Source organism: Lissotriton vulgaris, chromosome 2_1 (assembly GCF_964263255.1).
Source record: "Lissotriton vulgaris chromosome 2_1, aLisVul1.2, whole genome shotgun sequence".
NCBI classification, from domain to species: Eukaryota; Metazoa; Chordata; class Amphibia; order Caudata; family Salamandridae; genus Lissotriton; species Lissotriton vulgaris.
In genome coordinates, this window is record NC_141687.1 from 685,674,207 (window position 1) to 685,701,800 (window position 27,594).

Consider the following 27,594-nt stretch of genomic DNA (forward strand, 5'->3'; position numbering starts at 1 on the left):
TCAGCGTTCTATAAAAGTACCCCAATTTTTTTCATAATTTTTCATTGCTTTTGTACCCCTAATATTTGCTAAAGCAAACTCCATTGAGTGTATTTCGGTTACCAGTGTCCACCAGTCCCAAATTTTTGGTGTTTCTGAACTGATCCAAGCTCTTGCCACCGTTAGTTTAGCACAGGACATTAGTATTGTAATCAGGGCGGCATGTGGAAGTGGATCTATATATATATCTAATAGAACTGACGCTGCTGTTAGAGCTGGTATCTGTATCTGCTTCATATGCAAAAATTTTTCAACTTCGCCCCAAAAAATTTTCCGATTCGGGCATGAGAACAGCATATGTGTCAGGTCTGCCGCCTCCGTAGAGCATTTAGGGCACTTCGTGCGGTCACTACAAATGTTGTTATGAGACCATTTAGAGATTTTTTCGGGGGTATAATATAACATGCATGTTGTTCTAAATTGTTGAAGTCTTAAGCTGGATGATCTTGCTCGTTTGTTAATATTCATTAAAGAGTTTGTTATCTGTGTGGGGGTTATATTTAATCCCAATATTCTGCTCCATTTATCAGCCAGTATGCTGCAATCGTTAGGTTTAATAGCAATAAGAGTACTGTATGTCTCGCTTATAACAAATTTGTTTTTTGATGAGTATAAACAAGTCCAGATGTCAAATTCTGGAGATTCTGGGACTTCAAAGATTTGTTTTTTATTGATCAGGAAATCATGTATCTGTAGGAGTTTGTATCTCATGTTTTCGGATAAGTTGTATAATTGTTTAAGAGTGTCGAATTCCATAAAGCCCTGTGCATTATATAAGTCCCCTAAGGTTTTAATACCTAGTCTAGACCATCGGTGACAAGTGTTATCGTTAAAAATATTTGGTAGGCCTGATTTTCCCCATAGTGATAAGTTTGAATGAAAAAATGAAAAAAGTTAGTGTCACAGAAGGATAGGATATTACCCCATATCTTTGTTATATCTCTGGCTGTCTTAATTTGACTCTCTTGTAGTAGTTGGGATCGTTCGTTCTAAATAAGAATAAATTTGAATCAGATTTTACCATAAAAGAATGAAAAAATAAAGCCCTTCCTTCATTGAGTAATGAGCGTAGCCGATTAGTAAAGGCGGACCAGAAATATAATTTAAAGTCGGGAAAATTGAGCCCACCGTCGGATGTGTCTTTTTTCATAAAGTTCAGTGATCTTCTCGCCTTTTTATAACCCCATATAAAGCTGCTAAATATTCCATCCAACTTCTTAAAGAATTGATTATTTAGAGCTAATGGTATGGATCGAAATAGGTATATAAACTTAGGTAATACCTTCATTTTAATCAAATTTATTCTGCCAATTATGTTGAGGGGTAGCCTGTGCCATTTCTTTAACTGTAATCTAGTAGTTTTAATTAATTCATCGTAATTTATTTTATTAATGTCTTGTATATTAGCTGTTATTTTTATTCCCAAATAAGTGGCTATTTTGCATATCTCTGGCATCGCCACAGGAGGGGCATAGTTAACTATTATTTGTGTTTTTTGTAAGTTTAATTTATAACCCGCCACTTTGCCATATTTCTCAGCTTCTAAAATTATTCCTTTTTGAGCCTCTACTACATCTTCCGTGTAAACCGCTATGTCGTCAGCATATGCTGTTATTTTTAATTCTTGGTGTCCTGATTTAAACGGTATGATCTGAGTTTGGGATTGAAGAGCCAACAAAAAAGGTTCTAAAGAAAGTGCAAATAAAAGAGGTGAGAGAGGGCAGCCTTGTCTAGTTCCTCTTAAAATCCTGAAGTCTGAAGATACCAACCCCCCATAGCTAGTAAATGCAGTTGGTTTATCATATAGTGCTTTGATACATCACTTCCAGGAAATAATGAATATGCTTACGAGCAGGAGGCAAGTCCCTTGGGAGGGCAGCGATCTAGGGTATCTGAGACGAGTGAGTAGAAGTCACCCCCAACACGGAATCTCCCCTCTGGTAGGGTAAGCAGGAGGTCACCCAGGTCCTTGAAGGCTGGTGCTTGGGTGCCAGATGGCATGTATACTGATTCCAGGTTTAATATACATCCTTCTCACCTCCCTGAAATCGGTGCAAATCTACCCAGGTTATCCGTCTTTGTGCGATCAATAGCCATCTGGAAGCTCTTCCGTATCACAATTCCAACTCCCTGAGATCCGGTGCCAAATGCAGAATGAGCCACCAGTTGAAAACCCCACCTGGTCCGCTCCCTGCAGCCGTTTCTCAGCAAGTGTCTCTCTTGGAGTAAAATCACATCTGGTGAATGTCGCTATACATACTGCAGTACTATGACCCTCTTTAGCTTGCCTCCCAATCCATACACGTTTCAGGATAGCAGTTTAAGCCCTTGCTTTAGAAGTATCCCCATTTCCAATTATCACGATACTCTGCCTTGTCAAGGTAGTCCACCCAGGCCTCCCGCAGTCTTGGTATGTTGCAGCCATCCATCTAACATCCTGTTTTGCCTATTTTCCAGTGCAAAGGGCGAGAGTCTTAGTGACCCCTTCCTGTCGTATCATGTCATCGTCATATAAACTATACAAAAAACTTAACAAACATCCCCTTCCCCCCTCGATGTCTTCACATGTTTCTGAATGCATCTTAATTTGTTCCTTCCTGGCAGCGGCGAAGTTGCATGGTGACAGGAATCCCACCCCCGACAAACCGTGACCCCACCACCTTACCTGCTTCCCTGCATAGCGGTGTTGGAACCACCCGCCTCCCCAACTCGGCAGAGCGCCTATCGCCCACCCCTAAAACTAGTGGTATGTGACCCAACCGCACACCCGTTCAGCATCCGTAGTCCGTGAAAAACAGTGTCGATTTTAGAACCCCTCGGGGGACGCAATCTCGCTCTTCTTTTTCTACTCTCTAGTCTCTCCAAGGGGACAGTCACTCATATGGTTCAAAACCTTGCCATCCTCTTGTAACATAAGATACAATCCAATTATTTTTTGGTGCTGGCAGCCAGAGGGGTTTTGCCAGATGCCATCACTGCATCTTGCTCCGCACTGGACTGTCCCGGTCTGTCCCGCTGACTTTGGTGAGTCCTCCTCCCCACTGTGCGCCATCAATCAAACCAGTCCCTAGCTTCCTCAGGAGCACTGAAGAACCAGACTTTTCCTTCTGCTTCCACACACAGCTTGGCCGGGAAGAGCATTGCATATTTGATACCTTTCTCATGAGGGCTTTCAATACCTCGAAGAAGCTGTGTCATTGACGCTGGACTTTGAGCGTAAAGTCAGGAAAAAAGGTTACCTTGCTATTTTCAAATGCGACTGGCGGTGCTGTTCGGGCCGTCTGCATTATGATGTCTCTGTAGTTCAAAACCCTTGCTACTATGGGCCTTGGGGCTGCTTTGGGTTTATATCAACCTCCCGGCACCCTGTGTGCCCGTTTGATCGTGAAGAATTTTGATAGTCTTGTGGGCTGTAAGTAGGTCATAACCAGCACCACGACAAACAAGTGCATCACCTGCCCCTCCGCGCGCTCAAGGACTCAAAGTCCCTTGCTCACTTTGTCACTGGATTCAAGCAAGCCAGGCTTAAGACGGCTGAAATGCCAGAAACCGGTCCTCTGAAGCTTGTTTCCGGTCCAGGGAAGGCATGGCTTGGCAGTTCGGGCTGGACTGTTCCCATGAGGCACAGGGTCAGACTGATTTGCATATGGCCATGTCTGAACTGGGGAGCCAGAGTGGGCTAAAGAACGGTGATGGATTAAACCCAGATCTGTTGACTGGGTGTGAGTGTTTGATTGGTTCAGATGCTCCGTCCATCACCATCCCCTTTTGACCCACTCAAAGGATTCATGCATTATTTCGTCTGGACCACTCTTCATACTCATCAAGCTGTGCTTCCATCCTTTCATTACGAGCCTGCAGGTCCGTCATCTGCTTTTTTGAGAGCCGAAACGTCTTTGACTAGGGACTGGTAGTTGATTCCCCTTCTTTAATTCTAGTGTTCATGTTCGCATATCGGCACGTTTTAGAGAAATCTCAGTGGAGACAGTCAAATCTAATTTCCAACTATGTTTTTACCATTGTAATGGCCGTCATTATATCTTGGAGGGTCAATTCTGATGAGTCATCCATCTCTTGCTGTTTCTGTGCCTCTTCCTCCACCTCTTTCGGGCCCCATCCTTTTTGCCAGGCGTACTTACCTAGTGTGGCTTGCATGGTTGATTTGCCACTTTTTCCTCCAGCCATCTTGGACCCCAGCGGTCTTGGAGGTTGTCCGTATGGTAATTCACGGCCCACCTTGCTCTGCCGCCTACCCGGGACAAATTGCTCTTGTCTGCCCGTCGGGATATTGCCGATCTTCACTTCTATACACTCCAATATTCTCCTTCCCCCCCCCCCCACCGTTTCACCATTCTGATTGTGGGCAATTTCTCTCTGGTGCCAAAATAACAATTTCTGTGCCCACCGGACCTACATTACCAGTTGCTAGTCCCTCCTCAAACGTTCCCTGGTGTCGACTGCCCTCTCCATGGGGTAGGAGCCTCCAACACTGCCTCCCCTACGCATGCAGGCCAAGTCGTTTAAAAAAATTACTTGGGTCTACGACGTACATGTGCCCACAGGCCAACGGCGCCTTTAAGTTAATATTGCGTTCCAAAATGTAGTACACAGTATTCTCCTCTTAGGTTAAGCGGTCTGGGTCCTTCAGCCGGTACGCATCTGGGGGCAGTAGATAGTGGTTGCAGTTGCTAGTACTCTGGGTCGCTGGTCCCCCCAGACCTCATTTCTGCACTGCTGTCGTACCTGCGGAAACAGTCTATTGCACCACCTTGATGATGTGTTTCCAGGAGCCCCCAGAGTGGGTCAATATTTCCGAGTGATCGGCACCCTCGATCCTATGCACCGCCGGCGTGCTTGTTCGTGGCGCCCCTCCTCCACTTTTCAAACTGTGTTGTCAGGCCTGCCTCCTGTGGAATCAAGTCGATGTCCACTTTCCCTTGCTCGATTCACCCAGTTTCGCGATCGGGTCACTCCCTACAGGCTCCGACACAGCCGCAGATCATTAGAGAAGCATCACTGGATCAATGCACGGATTGTAGTTTGAACGGGCGCGTTCGGCCAGAGCCGCTGTACTGTGCGGCCATCTTACTCAGCAGTTGGCCACGCCCCCGGTATATAGATTTTAAAGACCGCTTGCACCAATTGCAGAAGGTCAAGTCTGAGAAGTAATGCATTAAAAAAGAAAGTTTTATGAACATAAATACTAAAACTCTTCCCCACCAGTCATAATGATGTCAAAAACATCCTTAACGGTAGGCAAGATTATGGCAATGATAACCAGGGTGCTCTCAAGAATGCCAGTATTTGTCAGGAATTGGCTATTCTTATACTGGTGAAGGCAAGGGTGTTTTTAAGAATACTCATGATATATCAAGGATGGCCACTGATACTGCAGGAATTAACAAAATGTTGGCAAGAATACCCAGAAAAGGTCTTGATTGGGCCAGTATTTTCCTTCCCTCGTCCCCTTGTTGCTGATATGCAGACCTTGTGAAACCCGCGCATGTCCCACAGAATGGAAAAGTAAGCTGAGAGCCTGTCCTCAGCATTTGATTTAATTTCTGTTGATTGAAACTGTAGCGCGCAGCTTTTCTTGTTGTGTATCCTGGACTTCTGGGGGGCCCACCCTATGCACCAGGTGCCACTGTCCTGAGCCAGGAAGAGAAAACAGGCAGAAGCAGGACCACCTTGCCTAGAAGCGTGTAGGTCACAGGCAGTTGTAATGTATGCTTCGTTCTCAAAAGCATGGTAGGAGGAGAGCATGTGTTTCTCCGAACATAAGCAAGACACAGGCATCAGAAGTTGTTGCATCCCTAAAACAGAGAACTGACCAATGGAGGCAGCATCATTTCATAGAAAACGCAGGTCATAGACAACAGTGGTGCAGCAGTCTCTCTCGCTCTCTCTCTCTCTCTTCCTCTCTGATCCTCTCCCTCTCTCTTCCTCTCTGATCCTCTCCCTTCCTCTCTGATCCTCTCCCTCTCTATTTCTCTCTCTCTCTGCCCTAAACTCTGTTTCTCTCCATTATGGGAGGAATGCAGGGGACACAAACCGAGAGCAGGCCTGTGTGCCTACCTACAAACTACTCTGCTGTTGAAATTCTGACTCGTGCTGCAGGTCTTATTTAGTACTTGTTTGATCTACTTTTTGCCCGTCGTAAATTGTGCCGGATGTAGCCCGTGATTTCTCAAAAAGCACATTTTTTGTTTATATCTGCCAACTTGCTGCTCTTGTTTGTGGGATGACCAGAAATGTGTCTTACATTTACTTTTTTTGTCAAACACTCTGATTTCTATTTACTGCTCTCCTGGACCCGAAATTAGACCGATAACTATAATGGGGAAAGGCGAAACTACAAATCCCAGCAGGCTAACTGTTGGATGAAAACCCAGACTAGTTTAATGTCAGCTTACACAAGGCGTATTGACGTCTGTAATGCCTTTCATCTCCGCAGTAAGTGATGGGCAGTGTACATTTCTAAAGAACGCGGTCCCTTTTATGAACAATCCCTGCTATCAAGGACACATTCCTACCTGGGCTAAAAAGTGAATTGTGACCATGTGTTTCAGTCACTCTTTCTTCCAACTCTTTGGCTGTTTTTGTACATCACTCAGCGCCACCCAGCTTCTTGCTGCGGCCGAGACCACTTTCAGCAGTTGTGTCTGCAGCTGAAGGGTCTAAATTTAGATGACCAACCAGGGTGATATTCTGGCAACTGTCTGAAATTATTCTTGACCCGGGTTTGGGAGTCACGTGTCACTACATACATTTGGTTGCTGGTAACAGTGAATTGTACAACTGCAGCCGTTTCATCATTGGTTCTTTTGCCAAAGCTTTCTGCATCAAAGGGCTTGGTTTTTTTGGTAATCACAAGGGTTTGCCGCCACTTGTCATTAGAAACAAAAGATTAAAGAGCTTTTGCTACCGTAGCCCTTGGTTTTCGTCTGGAAACTTTGTAACAGTTAATTATGCCAAAACAGGCTGTAGTGTTCTGCTGCGACTTCACTGGATGACATTTCGTTTTTCCGAGTGCTTGGCGGATGTCTGAGCAAACTGTGAGTTCTGGGGATTCAGCTGAGTGCTTTCCTCGAGCTTGCACAAACAATCTCGCATGGTAGGATATGTAAATTCCGCGGGACTGGAGTCGAGAAATATCCAATTTCTGTTGTTGCTGGAGTGGATTACTGTAGGACTACTAGCCGGTTAGCTGTTTGCTTCGCTTTGCTAAAAGGTACGTGGGGCTGCCTCCTTGTTACTTCCACAGTGCTTGAACTGTTCAAGATGGGGGGAAATGTCGTTTGTGCTTGTTTGTGTTTATTGCGTTTCGTTTTGAAGTGCTCAGCTTTCTGTGCTTGTCTGTGCATGGCTGTGAAAAAGCTGAGAGATGTGAGCCCGTGGACAAACACATTTATACAGGATTTACTTTAGGTGGATGTTTAGGCTTCAACTAAGTACGCATATTAATAGGATGGGCAGCAGTGAAATATCTGGCGTTATCTCTGTTTAAGATCTAAAGATGGTCATAAGAAGACAACGGATGTTTGGGGTGTAAATCTAATTAATATGCACATTTCGTTATTCAGAGCAAATATATGTTTAAATAGCCCAATTCTTCTTTTGGTGATGCAAAGCCAACAGAGTTGCAAGATCGTTCATGTTTCCAGCCCTGGGATTTACATTTATTTAAAACTTGTTATGAAGTCCTCTTGTCTTATTGCTTCAACTAAAGCAAAAGGAGACTGCAAATCCCAGAATTCCCTGGAAAAAATAGAACTGGAGACAAGGTGCCATGCTCACATGGAGCCATCTAGGAACCCACGCTCTCTATGTAAATTTTGGAAAGGACTCTCACAGACTTGTTTATGTATATGATAATTTACTCTTGACTAATCATTGAAAAAGTATATTTTCTTACTAGCAGGGGTTTTGATTTATGAGGAAAGAATGCCTGTCATCAGCATCATGAGAGACGAGGATAAATAAGGGTTAAACTCGCACGCTCCAGTTTTACTACAGAGCAGTGACACGGTTGTGTCTCTTAGTCTAGCTTCATCTTCGCTAATATCTTTACTTTTTATGCTTAGTGCCTTGGCAGTTGTGTTTTCATACCTACTCTCTAGCTGTGTTTCTGGGCAGGTGCTGACCAAGCAGTAGTAACTCATCTTTTCCTGAAGTGCATAAAATAAGTTTGATTGAAACTGCAGAATTGCCGAAAGTAGTTGAACAGTGGCTCTGACTGTTGAACTACTTTCATTTTTCCATAGACATGTGTTTCTCTGCTAAATTAATTGTACACTGCAGTTCCCTCTTCTAGGAGGAGCATTATCGTTTCAAGATGTTGTCGGTTTAAGGAGAAATGGCAACTCGATGTCTTCCAGACCGTTTGTCATATTTTGTCTTTTACTGTAAACCACTCTGCTTCACCGATCACTTGTGATAATGATTAATACTAAAATTGTTCGTCTGGGAGTTTTATGATTTCTCAAAGGATGCATTTAAAGCAGGATTAGTATTTTTTTTTTTTAACAACAGATTTTATTGATTTTCTGCAGTACCAAGTGGGCAGAGCCCGACAAGCATCATACATGTATTTGGCAGATTGTAAAGACTGTAGGTACTGAAAAGTTTCCCCCCAGTAGGTCTGCGGATTATAAAACCAAACACTCCCCTCCCATCCCTCTGCCACAACCACGCACCATACATCCCATGAAAAGCAAGATATAGATACAGCAAAGGAGTTTCCATCCACATCTGTGATGAGCTATCATATTAAACTGGCGAGTCATTTACTACCAGCCGTTCAAGAGGGTCCTGGTTTGCTGTCTACGTAAGGATAGGTAAGGCAATACCCCGATATTTAGCCCACCTGGCCCAGATCTTCCAGTGCTTCTGTGGACTGCCACTCGCCAGAAACACCGCTATTTCGGCTGACATACATTTATCTAAAGCCTTTTTCCATGTCGCAATACCGGGGGGGAGAGGTAGCCTTCCAGTGTTGTGCAATGTCCAGCTTCGCTTGTGTGAGGCCCAAGAATAGGAGGTGTCTCTTGTATCTATTCCCCCCGATGTCCTCTGTGCTGTTCAGAAGTGTCAGTCTAGGATCTACTGGGATGTCCTACACCAGTACCCACCCCATGCAAGACAGGACGCCCGACCGGAAGTGTTGCAGTGCCTCGTAGTATGAAAGAACGACACTTCGTTTGAGTTACAGCGGAGGCACATGGGGGACTAAATGGCCCCCTCTTCCAGAGGCGGAGGCGAGTGTAGTATATTCTGTAGAGGTACTTCAATTGGATCAGCCGGTATCTAGTGGAAACAGCGGAGTACCTGGGGGTAGCCAGCGCCTTGGCCTAATCATTGCTTGTCAGGGCCGATAAGTCCGCCTCCCTTGCCGCCCGGGTCCGATGTGTGGTAGTTTTGGAATGTGTAGTGAGGGTTTGATAAATTTGACATCTTTTGTGGGCCCCCAGATCTCCCATTAACAAACTACCCTCCAGTGGGTGAAATTCGGGTAACCACTTGAGATGTCTTATCAGGTGAGACAGAGCATGGGGGAGCTGTAGATACCTATGGAACTTGGATTTGTGTAGGTCAAAATCCTCCGGCAACCTCTGGAAGGACTTAAGCGTGGGCCCCTGCATTATATCTCCAAGTGTAGATATCCCTATATCGTCCCATCTGCGGTACCCAACCAGGGTCGAAACAGGCCGAAGGTGTTATCCCTGCCAGAGGGGGGTTGTGCCAGTCAACATGCCCCACCATGCCCCACCAATCCATAGACCTGGTCACTCGCCTCCATATCTGGATCACAGTCCGGCAGGCTGGGGGGCGTGCCTCCAAGGATGAACTACTGTAAAGAAGATTAATTAACTCGATATCTGTCATGAAGAGCCTTTCCACAGCATAGGCAGGGTCTTCCTGAGAACTATACCACCATTCATTGATCACCAAGAGCTGCGGTGCCCAGTAATATGCCTGAACGTCGGCTGCCGCAATCCCGCCGCAGTATGTGGACTGAATACACGTCGCAAGAGCCACCCGGACCACACTCCCCCTCTCTCCCCCCAATAGGAACCTGTTCAGGAGCGCATTTATTTTGCAGCCTATAGAGCAAGAGTGGCAGGGACACCATTTTAAAAATGGCGAACCGGCCATATAGTGAAAGAGGGAGGTGGGACCAAACCGCCATTTAGTCGCGCACCCCTGGGAGCAAGGCAGCTATATTTCATGACCAAGCTTCGTTGGGAAATTTTATGATCTACACTGCAAGGTACCTGAAACCCTCATCCGCGACGATCAGCTGCGAGGCCCAAGCTGGACTCCTCTGCTCGCCGCATATGGGGAAAAAGCTGGATTTGGACAGATTAGCGCATAGTCCGGATGTTTCCCCAAATATCTGCAGATTCTGGATCACCCGCAGCCTGGTGGCCCAAGGATCTGATATGAAGAATAAAGCGTCGTCAGCATATAGCGCTATCCTATCCGAGCATTCCGGCGACCAGTTCAACCTTCGGAAGACCTCATCTTGGCGCACCAACACTGCCAAAGGCTCGATAGCTAAGGCGAATAAGAGCGGGGAAAGGGGGCACCCCTGTCTCGTTCCCCTGCGAATGGGGAAGGGGGCAGAGTAATATCCTGACACGTTGACTGTGGCGGTAAGGTTCGTATAAAACAGTTTCACGTAGGCTCGAAAACGAGGCCCGGGTTAACAGCCTCTAAGAGTTTAAAAAGGTAGGTCCAGCTCAGCAAGTTAAACGCTTTATCAATGTCTGCCAGCAGGACAGCCGTGCGGCATCCCAGACAGTGGGCCACTGCTACAGCATTATGGGCACGTCTAATGTTGGGCCTGGTGGGGCGTTGTGGCATAAAACCAGATTGATCTGGATTCACCAGATCCTGGATACACGTGCGAAGGCGGTCGGCCAGAACCTTGCCTAGCCATTTAAGCTCGAAATTCGATGGGGCGATATGAACCTGGATCTTCCGGAGGGCGGCCTGGCTTGAGGAAGACGACTATCTTGGCGTGTCACCAGTCTAATGGCAAAATACCCTGCCCCGAGGCCGTGTGTAGCACCCTAAGTAGATGTGGGCCGAAAGTCCACATAAGTGGGCGCATAAAATCGCATGGGAACTCATTTGGACCAGCCGCACGTCCTGGGTGTGTATTGGATAGCTCTGTCTGCAGCTTATTCAGGGCGATGGGCTTATCTAGGGCCTTGCGCTGTTCGTCCGAGAGGCTTCAAGGGGGGGATATCTGAGAAAAAGTAATCTATGAGTGGTACAGCTATTACCTCGCGATCGTCGTACAGTGCAGCATAGAAGTTGGCAAAGGCCTAAACCACCGCCACAGGGGAGGCGCATATGCCACCATCTGGGGACCTCAATAGAGGAATGGTCTGGCCTGGGGTGCTCTGGTCTGGCACAGCCTATGGAGCATCTGGCTTGACTTGTCGCCCCATTGATAAATTGTTTATTGGGTCACCAGCCAGGCCTCCTTAGCGCTATCAATGAGCAACTGATGCAGCTTCTGCTGAACATGTAATAGATTGCGGCAGACTCCGGTGTCGGAGCCCTCCACCATTTGGGATTGTAAAGTGACCTGTCTATCTTCCAGTTTCTGTATCTGTGCCAGATGGAGCTGTTTATCCCCGGTACAAACTCTTATATCGTCCCCTCAAATCGTGGGCTTAACCCCTTGCATGTGGCGTGAATTTTCGCGCTTGCGCGCGATTTCAATAGTGGGCGAGATTAGGACAGCCCCCGGCTGACCTCCGCACATGCCCACCATGATGCATGACAGCGGGGGGCCGTCCCAAGCATGCAAGGGGTTAATGGCTTCCCATAAGATGATCAGGGAAGTCCCAACATTGAAACTAAAGTAGTCGCCAATTGCCCGATGCAGCCTTTCCTGATACAGGGCACCCCTGAGCAGCCAGGGAGATGCAGCATCTGTAGGGGCTATGGTGGGTCTGCAGGCGGAGCTTCAGTTGGACCGGTGAGTAATCAGAAAGGCTTTGGGGCAGGATGTAGGTGTCTGCCCCCTAGTATATAACTGTGAGGGAGGAACAAATAGTCCAGGCGTGAAAGGGGTGTGGTGGATGGATGATGCATACGTGAACCCGGCTTCCGAAGGATGAATGGCCCACCATGTGTCCGCTGAGCTCAATGCATGTGTCAATATGTTCAGTGTGGACCAGGAAGAGGGGGCATTCAGTGGTCTAGTCCGACACCTGTCTGAGGGATCCATTATGTTGTTCCAATCTCCACTCAGAATCATCAGGCCTCCTGGGAGATCTCTTTATAGCTGTGTCATTTTGTCGATGAAAGTCTAGCCAAGCGGTGGAGGGGCGTAGACGCTCCCTATTGTCTAACCAATGTTGTGTAATCTGGATTGGAACTCTACGGTGAATAAGTACTGCTGTACCACGCCCCCCTTGGGAAGCCCGAGTGGTACACTGTGCCAAACCTATAGCGGGAGAGACATGGAGCTTTATTGCCCAGAATATGCGTCTCCTGTAATAGTGAAATGTCTGCCGAATAGCGCTTTGCCAAATGAAGCACTGCCCCCTGTTTGACCTTGTTCAATAATCCCCGCACATTCCAGGTAAAAATGTTGTGTTCCCCTACGGTGGATCACCTGCCGTCTGGGCCATGGCTCGTCTTCAAAGTGTAATGCGAACGATGATGTGGAGATGATGCAACATAGTGGTGTGTGGATGGTGCGTGAGTTGTCAAACAGACAACAAACAACTCCCCCAACCCCATACTTCCCAAAACATGGAGTATCTGTTGCAGTGGAATCTCGTCCCAGGCCCCAAACATGACCCAAGCAGTTCCCCTAATGGATCCCCCCCAACATTACCCAACATAACTCAAAACGTTGAGGGCGTGTTAAGTTCAATACCTTTCAGGGCAAATAATAGAGACCCCCGCCCCCAGGGTCTAAGACATCCCAACATGTGGCTGCCGCTAGTGACTTGCCCAGTCAGTGAATAGAACAGGGTAAAATACGCCTGTTACCCCCAGGTCTACATCAGTCCTCCGTGCCCGTCTGACTCTGAGCACGCCAATTGGAATGGGATCTGTTTTCCCTATTAGTTCCGTCTCTACCCTATCCGCTGCTCTTGTGTGAACCCTGGGAAGAGTCTGAGTCCATATGGGGTGGTGAGTGCAGCTTATCCCCAACAAACACCTCCTCTGGGGTATCGAAAAAGAATATTTTGGCGTTGTAGATCACCTTCATGCGGGCCGGTAACAGTAACGCAGAGGATAAATTCAGCTCACATAGTCGTCGCTTGGCCGCCATGAAGGACTGGCGCTGCTGCTGGACCAACCGGTGTAGTCCGGGAAGATCATGATGGGATGTGACTCAAAAGTCATCTCGTCTTTATGTAGCCGGGCAAAGCGGAGGATAGCGTCTCAGTCGACATAGTTGAGTAGCCAAGCAATAACGGGCCTCGGACGCTTCTTGGTCAGAGCGCGGTGGGCCCTCTCAATAACCAATTGCCGCAAACACCTGGGCCCTGGTGGATGCACATGTCCGGCCCTCCAATGTCCCTGGTGCATCGGGAGGGCCCGCCCAAGTGTCGCAGGGCAACCCCCACTCCGGAAGAAGGCAGACCGCACAGCCTAGCCGCCAGCTTGGAAGGCCCAAGTCCCCCTGCTGAATACACTCTCTCCACAGGGAAACTGGCACGGGGGCAGCGGCAAAGCCCCCACAAGTCGGCACTGATGATGGGTTAGGCCACCCGCCCGCAAGACCCAGTGCCTCCAGGCGGCGACAATCCTCACAGATAACTGCACCGTGGCCGGTCAAGATGGCTGCTGTCCCAAGGCCGTGTCCCCCAGCACACACTCGCCAGAGCTCACCTCTACGGTGGACTTTTCAGCTCCAGGTACGAGGGTAGGCAATCCCAGATGACATCCAGGCTGGCCAGGCTCATGTAAAGTCCAGTGGGTTCTGTGCCTTGAGTGGGCCCTGCTAGACCCCGAGCTCCGATGACTTAGGCCTGTTGTGCGAGGTCTGGGGGAGGGCACAACAGTGCGATCCGATCGCGCCCTCAGCAGTCCCCAGGGATGGGGCCACTATCTGCGCGCACCCAGGGCCCTGGCTGAGATTGCAGCCGCCACAGCCGTCTCTTTGAGAATCGCGACAATCGGCAGCCACAGCTCAGCGTCTGCCGCTCTCTGGCTCGTGCGCTGCCTAGGCCAGTCGAATGAGGGGGAAGGCTATCCGGCCCTCCGTCGCCACCGGATCACTCCAACTGGGTCGCTGTGTGCCCCACAGCAAGTGACCCACCGGAACAGCTGCTGGGGTCCAGCATCGTGCAGGATTCTGGCCCTGGAAGGGAGCGAACTGCGAGCTTTACAGAGATGCTTCCGCCATGTTCAGCTCCTAAGCCATGCCCCCCAGGATTTGTATTTTGTTAGCATTACTTGGTATAGATTCCTTAAGTATCTGACAGTTGTGCTGTTTATTTAGTCCAAAACGTACCTGGAGGACAAATATGTTCGTACACACCTGTTCTCTTAAAAAAAGTCTTCCAGTTTTTTAAAGGTTTTTAAAATACCTGTCAGAATAATCTTTTTTATTGGATTTATACTAATGAACGTCCCTAGTGTGGCGAGTGTATAGCCTGCGAATAGATCATTCTCTTTAATCTGCGGTAGAAGATGTACATTCCTCAAGATCAACTACACAAAGCACAATGCCCCCCTTGCTCTTTATGAATGGCAATTACCCCAGATTCCAGGCAGTCTGGGTATGAACAGTTTATCTGAGAACTGCAAGTTTTTTTCTAGTTTTAAATGATGTAAGGCAATGGCTCTGCCAGTTATCCGTACGTTAAAGACTTTTATTGTTTGGGGGGGGGGGAATGTGGTGCAGTTTTTGCTGCTCTCATTCTGAATGAGCCGCACCTGCCTCAACACTTTTAGCATATGCAGCCTGTTGGCTAAGTGGTACTCTAACAAACATGATTGGGAGGTTGGGCATTAGTGTTCTAAATGTAGTGGCGCTGGAACAATTTTCAGAGTGAGGTTGCTGCCATCAACATCACATCACTGTAGTCATAGGCATTGTGAAAATTCAACCATTTCACAGAGAATGCTTATAGCTACTAAGTCACACCCATTCAGCAGGAGAGTGGTAAGAGTGTGCTAAATAGCTGATGGTACTACATTGTCGCAAGTATACTACTAAAGCATGGTGTGCTGGCATTCTATTATTAACAGACAGCACATTTTCCATAAAAATAGCCATACATTCACCATGGCATGCAGTTTTATTGATCAACCTATTTAGTGCACTAATGATAATGTGTAGAAATTGGGTTTCAGCTAATATTTATCATTATACATCACCAAATAAAGTGACTTAATTTGATCCTATTAAAATCTTTGTTTCCATCTCATGCTAGCAATGGCGGATGGTGACATTTGAAAGTGTTGCGGTATAAATTTCTGTCTGAGTGCACTGTGGGGAGCGAATGCAGCGAGCGAGCCCGACCATCTTCAGGAGGATTTGGGGGGGTTTCCACCCAAGAAAAGTTTGAAACACAGTGGGTAAATGGTGCATGTTAAAGCAAATTTGAGAAGCAAGAACGTTAATATAGCAATTGTAAAAGTGCAGTTATTACATTAAGAAAAGGGATTTTATATTTCCCTCTGCCTTTCCACTAAGTCTGTAAAGAGTTTGAGTCCTTCCCCCTTTTACTTTGATCAGTCTCCTAGTACAAAGGCAGCGATTTAAGATTTTAATAAATATTAAAACTTTCCTTCCATAATCTCCCCCCTTTTCTTTCCTACCCTATTTGCTTAAATCCTTGGAAAGATGAATTTCTGTCTACTGTCAAGCAAGCTTTTAAACCACAAGCAATTTAAAGATATATGAAAGGTCTGGATCTAGAAAAACCAGAATACAGTTGTCAGGATACAATGCACCAAAGAGCAGGAAGCCCTGTGGAGCAAACGAGTGTGAGGTGTGCTTGAATAGGAAATGACTCTTACTTCCTTCCATACTGTGTATAGATGTTTATATATATGTGCCTTTTGGAAATGTAGTTGACCACTGCGAATGCCTAAGTTTCTGTAACACTCATTATATCTGCACATGATTGGGAAATGTGCTTCGGCACCTCCTGGAGACCCAATAGTTTCTTTTGTACTGAAACCTCCCCAAAAAATGTCTTTTACCATGAAGGAAAACAATATGATACATTTGTTCCAAAGCAACAAACACTATCAAATCAGGGACCATCAAATCAGGCAACACTATAGAAATGCAGAGATTAAAGTGCACTGGCAAACCTTATGCTTGCAAGCAGTGACGTGAGATATAATCCCACCTTCTAAAACTTGTTTGTGCTTCCTGCCACTGGGGTAGAACACAAACTGGCATGAACTGCAAAGGCTCAAAAACTGTTGTAAGTGGACGTTATCTGAAGGTTGTACTGGATTAGAAGACCCTCCTATGCATGTTGCCATAGAGTCCTTTGCTTTTTAGATAATTACCTACAAATTAAGCAGGATAAATCTGATTATCTGAGGCTAGTCGAAAGGATCTGGCCAGACCTCGGGAGGAGATGTGGTCAACAGCAAAAACTGCCAACTTTGAAACTAAGACCCCAGTTTCGAGCGTGGGTCAGATTCTGGGTGAGTCACTTGAAATATGTCATGTAACTCGTTCTCATGTTAAGCGCTCTAATGCCCTTGGACCAAGTTTGCTCAATAACAGTGTGAAGTCTAAAACCTTTTCTTAATCCTATCCTTCGTTCTGCAGGCCCGCAGGTTTGTGGGCACAGCTGCAGTTGTGTGTGTAACCTTTCGGGGTATATACTGGTCACTTCCCCCCAGCACCGCAGCGGCACAAACAGCTTTGGAAAATGTTTGGCGAGAATAAGGGAATACATTAGGATAAAGTGTAGTTAAATATTGTGGTGATGTGAGAAATAAACAAAGAAACTACTCTTTAAAGAATAGAATACTGCAGGAACCCCAGTAGGACCAACACAAGGTTGACATCTGCATTTCTCTAACAAATACTATTAAAAGTAGAGCAAAGCCTGTGATTGGATTTGTAGTCAAACCCCAAAAGTAAACAAATAGTTATTTCTTTCCCAGGAGATTTAGTAAAAAAATAGAAGAGCACATCTTATTTGTCATGCACCAAGCTGAAAATGTACAGTGAGAAAGAAAAGCCTGTCAACTCATACAGAGAGTAACTAAATCCACTGAACTCATACAGCGAGAAACAAATGCCTTTTCACCTTGGCAGAGACGAGAAAGCCCAAAGCAGGTTCATGTGTGTATGGGTTCCATGAAGGCTGTGCCTTTAGAAGTTGCGAATGTGTGTTAGGCAGTGGCTTGAGTAACCAACTCCAAATAAATCTCGAGGGCCCGAAAGAGGGCTGCTGTATGGCTGTGAGGGGAGAGGTCACAGACAAAAAGGACCATCCGAGAATTGTGTGCGTTTGTTTGTAAATCGACGTCCATTACACTGAGTGGTATTTTGAGAGGCAGAAGCAAAAAGTTATACGTGTTCACCGAAACTGGAAATTTCGCACTTAAATAGGGGGATTGCGTTTATATACAAGGAGGGAAATTCTTAGCAAACAGAAAATGCATACTCACCTCCCTCCGAAACAATACACCAATGAATCGAGCCTCCCTCTGAAACAATACACAAATGAATCGAGACGAACATAAACTCAAATAGTGACCACGCAATTCAGTGCAGTGTAAATAACTATGGAGGGGAAAAGGCGATCTTTTATTAAAAAGCAGTTCCTACAACAATTTTAGTTGAACACTGCAGGAACACGTTGCACAAGCCCGGTCACTCTTACACAGTGTATGCAGCCCCTACGTCCCCCTCACCGACAGCTTCTATGAAAAAAAAAAATGTACCTACTGCCTTGCCGTCTCGGTGCTCAGCTCCTCTGCGTGCACAGGCTCCCAGACTCCTCCTGACCCTCAGGCTAATCCATACTCTTCTCTGCGCAGACTCGCATCCTCGGCTTCCCGCCTGCCACACCCTTTCCCAACTCGTCACAGGGTCGGACCCACCACGCCCTGTAATGACTTGGGAAAGGGCTGGGTGACCGCCTCTACTCCATGATTGACGTAGAGGGTTAGCGATACCGGTTTTAAAACGCCCGGGGCTAACTTTGCCTCCACGCCATCAGGGGGGTGGAGACTGGTCCCTGAAGCTAGGTCTTTGCTGACCTGATGACATCACATCCTTCAGGGATGTGAGGTTGTCAGCCGAGCAAACACTTAGGCTTCTTTGGGCCCGCAAGCCAAGTCAGTCACGTCAAGTGACAGGCGTCCAGTCATGGCGGCGGTATCGGTGAGTGGGGCTGCTCGGGCAGACCGTGCCTGGCTGTGTTCACTAATGGTCATGGAGACTCAATTATTTTATTATTTAGAAGTAAAAAAAACTATATATTTTTTTTAATAAATAAAATATGATCGAGCACTTTTGGCAACGGGGCGGAGCCCTGACGCCCTCAGGGAGAAATCACCACTGCATGCTAGTTACGAAAAAGTGTGCTTCATTTATGATTTCCTAACTTCTGATATATTTTGATATATGCGTACAGTTCATTTAGAGGTAATTTATTTTTGTGGTGTATTAGATAAAACTGACTTCCTACAGCCTTTCTTTTCACTCTCAATAGCCCAGCAAGATTGTCAGATACTTTACTTTACAAAGTCCTCTAACTGCATTCAGAGAATACTACTACTGAAAACCAATGTGAGGGGGATGCGAACCATTCTCAAGCAGCCACAGTCCTTGTTAGAGTAAACCACAGAAGTCACTAAATCAACATGTGCTTAACTCTCTGATAAGTTGGCACAAAAGCAGTCAGACTTAACTTCGAGGCAGTGTGTTAAGTATTTATACAGCACTCAAACAACAATAAAGTGAAAACACAGCACAACTAAAGTCCTAAACTAATTTCGAAAACTAGAGTAAATTTTAATAAATTAAAGGCCACAAAAGGCTAGAAATACAATCAGTTGAACCGTTTTTTTGAGTTATTGACGTTTCAGGTAAAAATAGCTTCTAAATGTGCGAAGCCCCAACATGTGAGTAACTTTTTGCATTGGACAGAGACAAAGTCACAAGTTCAGGCTGAACGCGATGGAGCGGCGGCCAGATACAGGATCAGAATCCCGCTGTTAATTTTACCATCTGACTTTGATGTCAAGGTGGTGCTGCGCAGCGCCGTTATGTGAGGTTCCGTCTCGCACTGTGGTGGATCAGGTGAGGTTTCGAGGCGGGAGCTGTGTGGCACTGAGGGTATCTGTTTAGTACCCATTGAAGCCGGAAATCATGATCTGCACTGTGCTGCAATGCGAGTTCATGCATCGCTCTGGGCCGCTCTGCGTTGAACACTGTGAAACCTTCAGTTAGCAGGGAGAAGTACACTATGATTGAGTCCTGGACCTTGAGGACGGCATTTGGGGGGTCAAGACTCCCTCCTACAGAGTCCAGCAGTGCGCACCAGATTAGGAAGGTTAGGTTCAGTTGGTCTAGAAAGCTGGAAAGCAAAAAAGGCCTATGGAACATTGTGGTATCCATGTAGCTCAAACTGGAGGTCAGCCAACTTACCCTTAGAGTCACTTTGGGTCTGGGGATTCTACTTTCATACTTAAGGACAGCCTGCAGGACATCCCTATATTTAACTCTGACACTGGCTCTGATCAGTTTTTCTTTGTCTCCTGGGTTTGGTGCCAGCTTGTCTAGAAAGGCAAAAGGTAGGCAGACCCAAGTGTGATCTGCCAGTGACAGGGTAGGTCATTTCTGTAGTCCGGTATGAGCTGGAAAGCAGCCCCCAGTCCATCCTGCTTAGTAGATTAACATCCTTCCCCACACCCAAGGCCTTTTTGTCCACTGTCTGGGATCAATCTACATCACACCACAGAAGAGCCATTAACAGTCAGGTGACCCTGGACACAGACAAATACGCACACTTGACTTCACCTTTAAAGAGAAATTTAAATTACTATCAAAATGTGTGGTTGAAGTATTCTTCTAGCTGTTCCCAAACTGAATTTAGCACTTATAAGGTAAACCAGTGTTAGTTTATGGGAGGCAAGCCTTGTGTAAAGTAAGAAACAACTATGTTGAATTTCACAGCTAGGACATATAGAACTTTAAATATACATGTCCTGCTTTTTAAATACCATGCACCTTGCCCTATGAGCAGCTAGTTCCTAACTTAGGGGTGTCTTATAAGTATTAAAGAAAAAGGTTTAGGCCTGGCAATTGGTCCGTTTTGCTATGCAGTAATGTCATTTTTAAATTTGCACACACAGGCTGCAATGGCAGGCTTGAGACATGATGTACACGGCTACTTTAGCGGGTGGCACAATGGGCGCTGCAGTTCACCAGCAGCATTTTATTTACAGGCCTTCGGTACATGTCGTTCCATATTCTAGGGATTTATAAGTAAATTAAATGTCTCAATCAGTTGTATACCAATTTTACCACGTTTGGTAGGGAGAGCACACACACTTTATCACTGGTTAGCAGGAGTAAAGTGTGCAGAGTCCTAAAGCCAACAAAAATGGGTTCAGCAAAAAAAAATAAGGTAGTGAAGGCAAATATCTGGGAAAGACCATACAGAAGATGGACATTTCTGAAAGGTTGGGATATATGTTCCATAATCTTCATAAAATGGGACTGAGAGATGATTTTATTTCAAAAGTTTGAAGGCTGTATTATTCTTCCATTGCAGAGGTAAATTATGGAGATTTTCTCTCAGATCCCTTCACAGTACACAGAAGACCTCGCCAGGAATACCCTTTATCTCCATTGCTCTTTCTCCTAGGGATGGAACCACTAGCAGCAGCCATTCGTCAATCTTCCTTGATAATTGAGAATTCGGTTTTGCTTTTTAAAATGATCCAGCAAAAATATTGGACCCCATAAAAATTAGCTACATTCAGACTTTTACAACACTCCAACTACTGGAGATGCAGTAATACCAACTATTACACGACCTACGTTCTTTAGTACTGCCCCAAGACCCAACACCTCTGGTCCAGTGAAGGACAAACTCTAAGCACAGTAATTGACTTCCCTGTACACATGACGGAGCACATAGGCATATTACATGATATATCAGACCTACACAAGATCATGGGACATAGACGCAGGCTACTGATTACAGCCATGACCATGCTCAAACTATGCATATTTCGACATTGGCGATCCTTAAGCTTACTCATGCAAGATGAATGATTTCTCAAAATGTACAAAATGTACAAAGTAAATTCATATGAACAGCTCATCTACAAGGTGCAGGATAACAAAGAAACATTCTGGTCCATATATTGTCCCCCTGCCTTGATCTGAGTAAAGTCGCCAATTAGAAAGAGACTGTACCCCCACTCACAAAGGTGAGAGGGGCATCGGAACCTATGTTCTTCTTTTTTGCACCCTAATCTTTATTACCACCTTCCTTTAGAATCACTCACCACCCCTGCCCCACTATATATATATATATATATATATATATATATATATATATACCATCATTCTCTCACTAGTGGTCTAAATACCCTGCCATGCATACAGGGGAGGTTCGAGTTTCTCATTACTATTGATACCAGACAAGAGTAGACCCCCCTATTGATCATGGCTTTACTCACTTATCTTTTTCTCCTTGCAGCAGCATGGACTGATTCTCTCCCCTCCCTCTTTTTCCCCCCTCCAAATTCAGTGCTGTAATTCCAATGGGAGATGCTCCTTGGTGGTTTTCATGGACTAATGTGCCTAAGATACTTGTTCAATGTTCAGAAGCAGATAAAAATTGTCATGTGTATCTTATCAATGCAAATGACACATTTTGGATCTTCGACGTGGATAGGAAGAAGGGTTTATCTACAAGCTATCTGCCTTTTGAATGGAGTCCATTGTCATCCACAAGGCAATGCACCCATTTGCTGGTGTTTTACATTTCAAGAGGTGGAGTAAATTCATGGAAAATACATAGACTGAGAATGAAGTGTGCGTCCCCCTTCATAGCCTCAGAATAACTATTGCATGCTGAACAAGCTTTAAACATAACTGGCATTGTCATAGCTGCTCTGATGGGAGCTGTAAGGAAATAAATCAATGTCTTTGGATCGAGGAAGACTCGTTAGTGCGCGAATTAGAACAGACAATCGACTTTCAGTGCATGTTCATCAAGTGTCAGTGAGTGTTTGTTCATACCAGAATGCAACTGAGGGAAAAACTGACAACCGCCGGAGAGAGTATTGATGTCTTTGAATAAAGGTGTCTCGGACCATTGACTTCTGTATTCAGAGTTTTGCAGCACAGTAACTTCTTTTAAAAGGAGTTTTTAGGTAGAATGCCCAGTCGACGGTGCAGAGATGTGAAACGTAAGTAACCATCACCTCAAGCGGTTGCATTCTCCTTGAAATCTAGGATTGATCTCAGATGCAGTCTATTAATTGTGACACTGTCAGTGTTTGTGTTTGCGGCATCTTGTTCAAACAAGAAACACTCCATGTTTAAAAATCTAATTAGCTAGCCACACCACGCAGACTTGATCAAAACTCAGTTTCCATTTATATTAGACTCGGCTTAGGTTTTGGAAGCTAGGGCTCTCACTCTGACTCATTGTGGACAAAATGTGATGGTGGTGCCTGTAAAATCAGCTTTATGGCCTACCCTTACATTTTATGAATGAGGGAATGTGTGTTGGGGGATGCGAGGATCTTTCTAGAGTGTTTTAGGTGGTATTGAAGAGCGTAGGTTATCTCATTTCTCTTCTTTTTTTACTTTGTCTCTCACTCTTATATGAAGGGAGGGCAAGTGTTTGGAGAATCTCCTTTATGTTACAGTTAAACTTTGTTAATAAACTGTCCTGCGCAAAATTGTGCCCGTGTGATTGTTAAGCATATGCAGGCGGTGGAGAATCCCCAGTCCATGGACCAAAGTCTGTTCTGGGAAGAGTAGGACAAAAAATAATGTGCTAACCAATGTCACATTTAACATGCAGTTGAAGCTCCATGTTTTATAGAAGGAGAGGGATGCTTAGCATGAATTTGTTTAACCCAATTTGATAATCAGTCAGGATTTATAAAGCGCAGCTAATCGCCCAATAGGGTATCCAGGCATTTGCAGGTCACAGAGGCTTATTCGAGCAGCCAGGTCTTGAGGGCCATTTGGAATTCCATCAGGGAGGTGATGGTCCAGTGGTGCGTGGGAGACTGTTCAAGGCCCTTCCTGCGGTGTGGGAGAAGGAGCGTCCTCCACTTCTGCTTCAGTAGATGCAGGGAATATGGGCAAATGAAATCGAGAAGAGCATAATCTTCTCGACAATTGGTGGAAGTTCAGGTGGTGGTTAATGTATGCTGGTCCTTGGTTGTGTGCGCGGGACAGCAGCTTGATTTGATATCTCTCCGGTACGAGGAGCCAGTGGAGCTGCTTGAGGTGGGGTGTGATGTGGGTTCGTCCGGCAAGGCAGAGGATGAGTCTTGTTGTAGCTTTCTGATTGGTCTGAATTCTCTGTAGGAGGTGTATGACGACTCCTACGTATAGGGCATTGCTGTAGTCCAGTCGGCTGGTGATGAGGGCCTGTGTCACGGCGCGTCTCGTGTGTAGGGGCAGCCACTTGAAGATCTGATGTAGCATACGCAGAATGAGGAAGCACACAGAGGAGATGGCATGATCTTTGATTTCATGGTGAACTTGTTGTCAAGGATGATTCTGAAGTTTCTGGCATGGTCAGAGGGAATCTGCGCCTGCCCTAGGTCTGACCAGAAGGGTTTCCATGTGTTGCTGCTGTTTACACAGATCAGTACTTCCATCTTGTCTGTGTTCAGATGCAGACAATTGTTCTTCATCCAGTCGGCAATGCTTGGCATGCATCTGTGGAAGTTGGTTCTGGTGGTGGTGGGGCCATGTCCGGACTGGCCGTTGCGGGCACCGGGCAATCCCCCGGTGCGCCGCAAGGGTGGGGCCTATTTTGTTACAGGGCCGTTTTTGCAGCATAGCTGCAAAATCGGCCCTGTAACACAATCGGCCCAGAAGCGGCCCTGGCACAGAGCTCGGTCACCCCGCAACAACCCCTCCCCACGGGGGGGAGGGCTGGCCGAGCACTTCGCCAGGGCCGGTTTTCGTTCCCAGTCCAGCCCTGGGTGGGGTCGTCGGTGAGTGAGTAGATGAGATTGGTGTTGTCTGCATAGGAAATTATGTTTGGAACATAGGATCTGACAATTTTGGCCAGTGAGTTGGCAAACTGAAATACATTTGGCTCTACTGTTTATTATTACAGACGTAGCATTATGTGACACAAAGAACTTTTTTTTTGCAGGAGCTAATGCAACGCACCTCGCTAGAGACTGAGAAACTGGACCTCATGACTGAGGTTTCCGACCTCAAGATCAAGTTAGTTGGCTTAGAAAATGACCAGAATGACTTTCAGGACAAGCAGAACAGAGCAGAGGTAAGTCGTGTCTTACTTTTGTGTCTGTGCATTTCCTCAATTGGTCAGTGGAGCTCTTAAGAAAAGGCTTAACGTAAAGTGGGAGACTTCCTGTCCATATTGTTTCATCTTTTTCAAATGCCTAAGTTCTTCTTAGGCTTTAGAAGATTTTGCAGCTTATTGTAATTGGAATTCTTTTTTCCACAATGATTTTACAGTGATGCAGGGATTCTGTGTCTATTGTAAACTTGTAAACAGTGGGGGAAAAAACATTTTGCACTACAGTTGCATCTTAAATGCCCAAGTTGTAACAATTTTCATGTTAAAGTCATTTTTTTTGGTGCACTTGGGTCTGTGAATTGGCAACAGCACTGCTTCCTCAATTACATTGGGCTGAGGCTGATGAAAATGAGGGATATGATGAAAACGTATATCACTCTGAGAAGTCTAGAACATCCTTAGGTGGAAGTAGGCTTAGTCAAACGCCCAGAGGGACTCCATAGTCTCAACACACAACTCCAATAACTACAAGTCAGCATATCTAACCAACCCACTTAGAATAGTGGCTCTTTCTGCTGTAATCCTAAGCATTCCTGTCTAAATCCTAAACAGGTGAGGGCAGTTATGTGGCAATCCCTATCTGCACTGCACCTCCAAAGGGACATCAGCATCCTTACAACCCATTTATATACGTATTACTAATGTTGAGTGTGTGGATGGGCCATGACTCACCCCAAACCTTTTCTCAGGAGTAAGCAGCCAGATCTACCCAGTGCTTTGAATGCACCGGTAGTAACAGGTACGGAGTACCATGACCTTTTCATTGTTTTCTTTGAGTGCCACAGGCACTTCTCCATTGCCATGGAGAGTACTGCTTCTTTTGACTGGCCGACATTGGTGCTGGTGATACTGAGGATGACGTTGTCAGAGTGGAGACTATCTCTGAGACTTCTTATAGCCCACTGCTGAATTAATTCAGCACAAGTTCATTTGTATTGCATCGTATCAGCCCAGGTATTGGGACGCATCACACTGTGGTTGGCTGCACAGGGTCCAAACAGGCCTTGCACTTTCAAACTGTTGGCGCGATGCAGGGTTGGCCTTGCCACCTTGCAATGGCTTGATCGACATCCAGGCAGCTCGCATTGAGCAGTACTGGAGAAAGCCTTGGGTACCATTAGGATTTAAACCAGCTGTGGCAAAGCCATTTGGTCTTACTTTGCCTGTACTGTACAAGTGACACATTTGGCCTTGCCAATGTCAAACGGGTTATGTTAAAGGTATATTATATAGTTTTAATTCTTTAAAGATGACTCTCTTGTATTGTGTGACATGACAGCGCAATGCACGTTGTGTAAAGCAATGCAGCAGTCAGCTTGAAATCTTAAAAAATAATATTTCTATATATGGGAGGTTGCTGCTATTGGCTTTGAAAATGGTGGTGGATTTTAAAGCCTGTGGCATTAGCAAAGCCAACATCAGTGAACACCAAGGAGGAGAAAGGGGTAGCAGGTGAGAGAAGTATTCAGAAGACAACACAGTGAACAGGGTTCTAAAGCAAGCGGAGGAAAAAATGAGAGGAAGAATAAAAGAAGACCGCAGTATTGCATGATGAAACGTGCTAGTTTATAACATTGCATCACATACCATAAGGGATATTTGGGGAAGGTTATCTGATCAAGATTCTCAAGAAGGGTGACCTGAGTAACTGCACACACTATAGTAGGATAACTCTTCTATCAACCTCAGGCAAAATGTTTTACAAAGTTATCCTGAACAGAATGAACAAGTTGATGCTCAGTTACGATTCCAGCTAGCTGGCTCCCGCAAAGATAGATCCTGCACAGACCAGATTACAACATTGCGCATCATCATTGAGCAGTTGATGGAATGGAACTCCCTTCCCACTGTCTTCAACTATGAGAAGGCATTTAACAGCGTGGACACAGAAACCCTTTGGAATCTCCTCCACCATTACGGTGTGTCAGATAAAATTGCAAGAATCATTATGAACTCTTATGAGGGAATGCCCTGCAAGTTGCACAAGGAGGATAACTCATGAAAGCCTTTAAAGTGAGGACCAAAGTCCATCAGGGTTGTTTTCTCTCACATTTTCTTCTCCTGCTGGACACAGACTGCATCATGGAGACATCCACAGCAAGGAAAAGAAATGGGATCCAGTGGACACCTTGGATGCTGCTCGACAACCTGGATTTTGCAGATGACCTGGCCCTACTCTGCCATAGCCATCTGTAGATGCAAAAAAGACTGGCAATGTGACAGCTACATCATCACAGCTTGCTCCCAACATCCACACGGAGGAAATAAAAATCTTGAAGGCTAGCAGAGCCAGTACAGCTTCAGTCCTGCTTGAATCAGTGCACCTACCTGAGCAGTGTCCTAGACAAGCAGGGTGGCATACACAGTGATGTGAAGGCAACAATCAGCAAAGCAAGGGGTGCCTTCATCCAGCTAAAGAAGATCTGGAGCTCCAAGGATCTAACACTGAAACCAAGATCAGAGTTTAAACATCAATGTAAATTTGCACCTTCTGTATAAAGGAGAAATTGGGAGGACAATGGTGACCACAACCAACAAAGTCCAGACCTTCATCAACACCTTTCTGAGGAGAATCCTCCAAATCAGCTGGCCAAACACCATCAGCAACAGGGACCTATGGCAGCAGACTTTCCAACTCCCTGTTCGTGAAGAAATCATGAAAAAGACGCTGGGGCTGGATAGGTCACCCTCTCCGTAAGTCCGCTTGAAACACCACAAAACAAGCCCTCACCTCAAACCCTCAAAGGAAGAGGAAAAGAGGAAGGCCAAGATACACCTGGCGTTGAGGCATTGAGCTGAGTACTAGGAGATGGGTTTCACGTGGAATCAGATTAAAAGAAAAGCCCAGGACAAAGATGGCTAGAGAGTCCTGCTTGGTGTCCTACTCCCTAGGAGGGATAGTAGGCATAAGTATCACATACCATGGTGGCCATCTTGAAAATCATACATAATATTATTTTCTAAACTTTTAACATGGCCCATTGTCACTACAGTCTTTGCCAATTCTGACAGATTTGAAAAGCCTCTGGCACTGGCAAAGCCAATT

At 45.8% G+C, this 27,594-nt stretch overlaps 1 protein-coding gene across 25 annotated transcripts in view; it reads left to right on the forward strand.

The window, feature by feature from the left end:
* The window catches only part of PPFIBP2 (PPFIB scaffold protein 2), a 1,093,831-nt gene that overhangs the window by 757,426 nt on the left and 308,811 nt on the right, over nucleotides 1-27,594 (forward strand). For all 25 annotated transcript variants that reach the window (XM_086955895.1, XM_086955898.1, XM_086955897.1 and 22 more), the window contains one exon: nucleotides 24,378-24,509. In XM_086955895.1, the coding sequence (XP_086812021.1) occupies nucleotides 24,378-24,509 (132 nt within the window). The remainder of the gene's footprint in view (nucleotides 1-24,377; nucleotides 24,510-27,594) is intronic.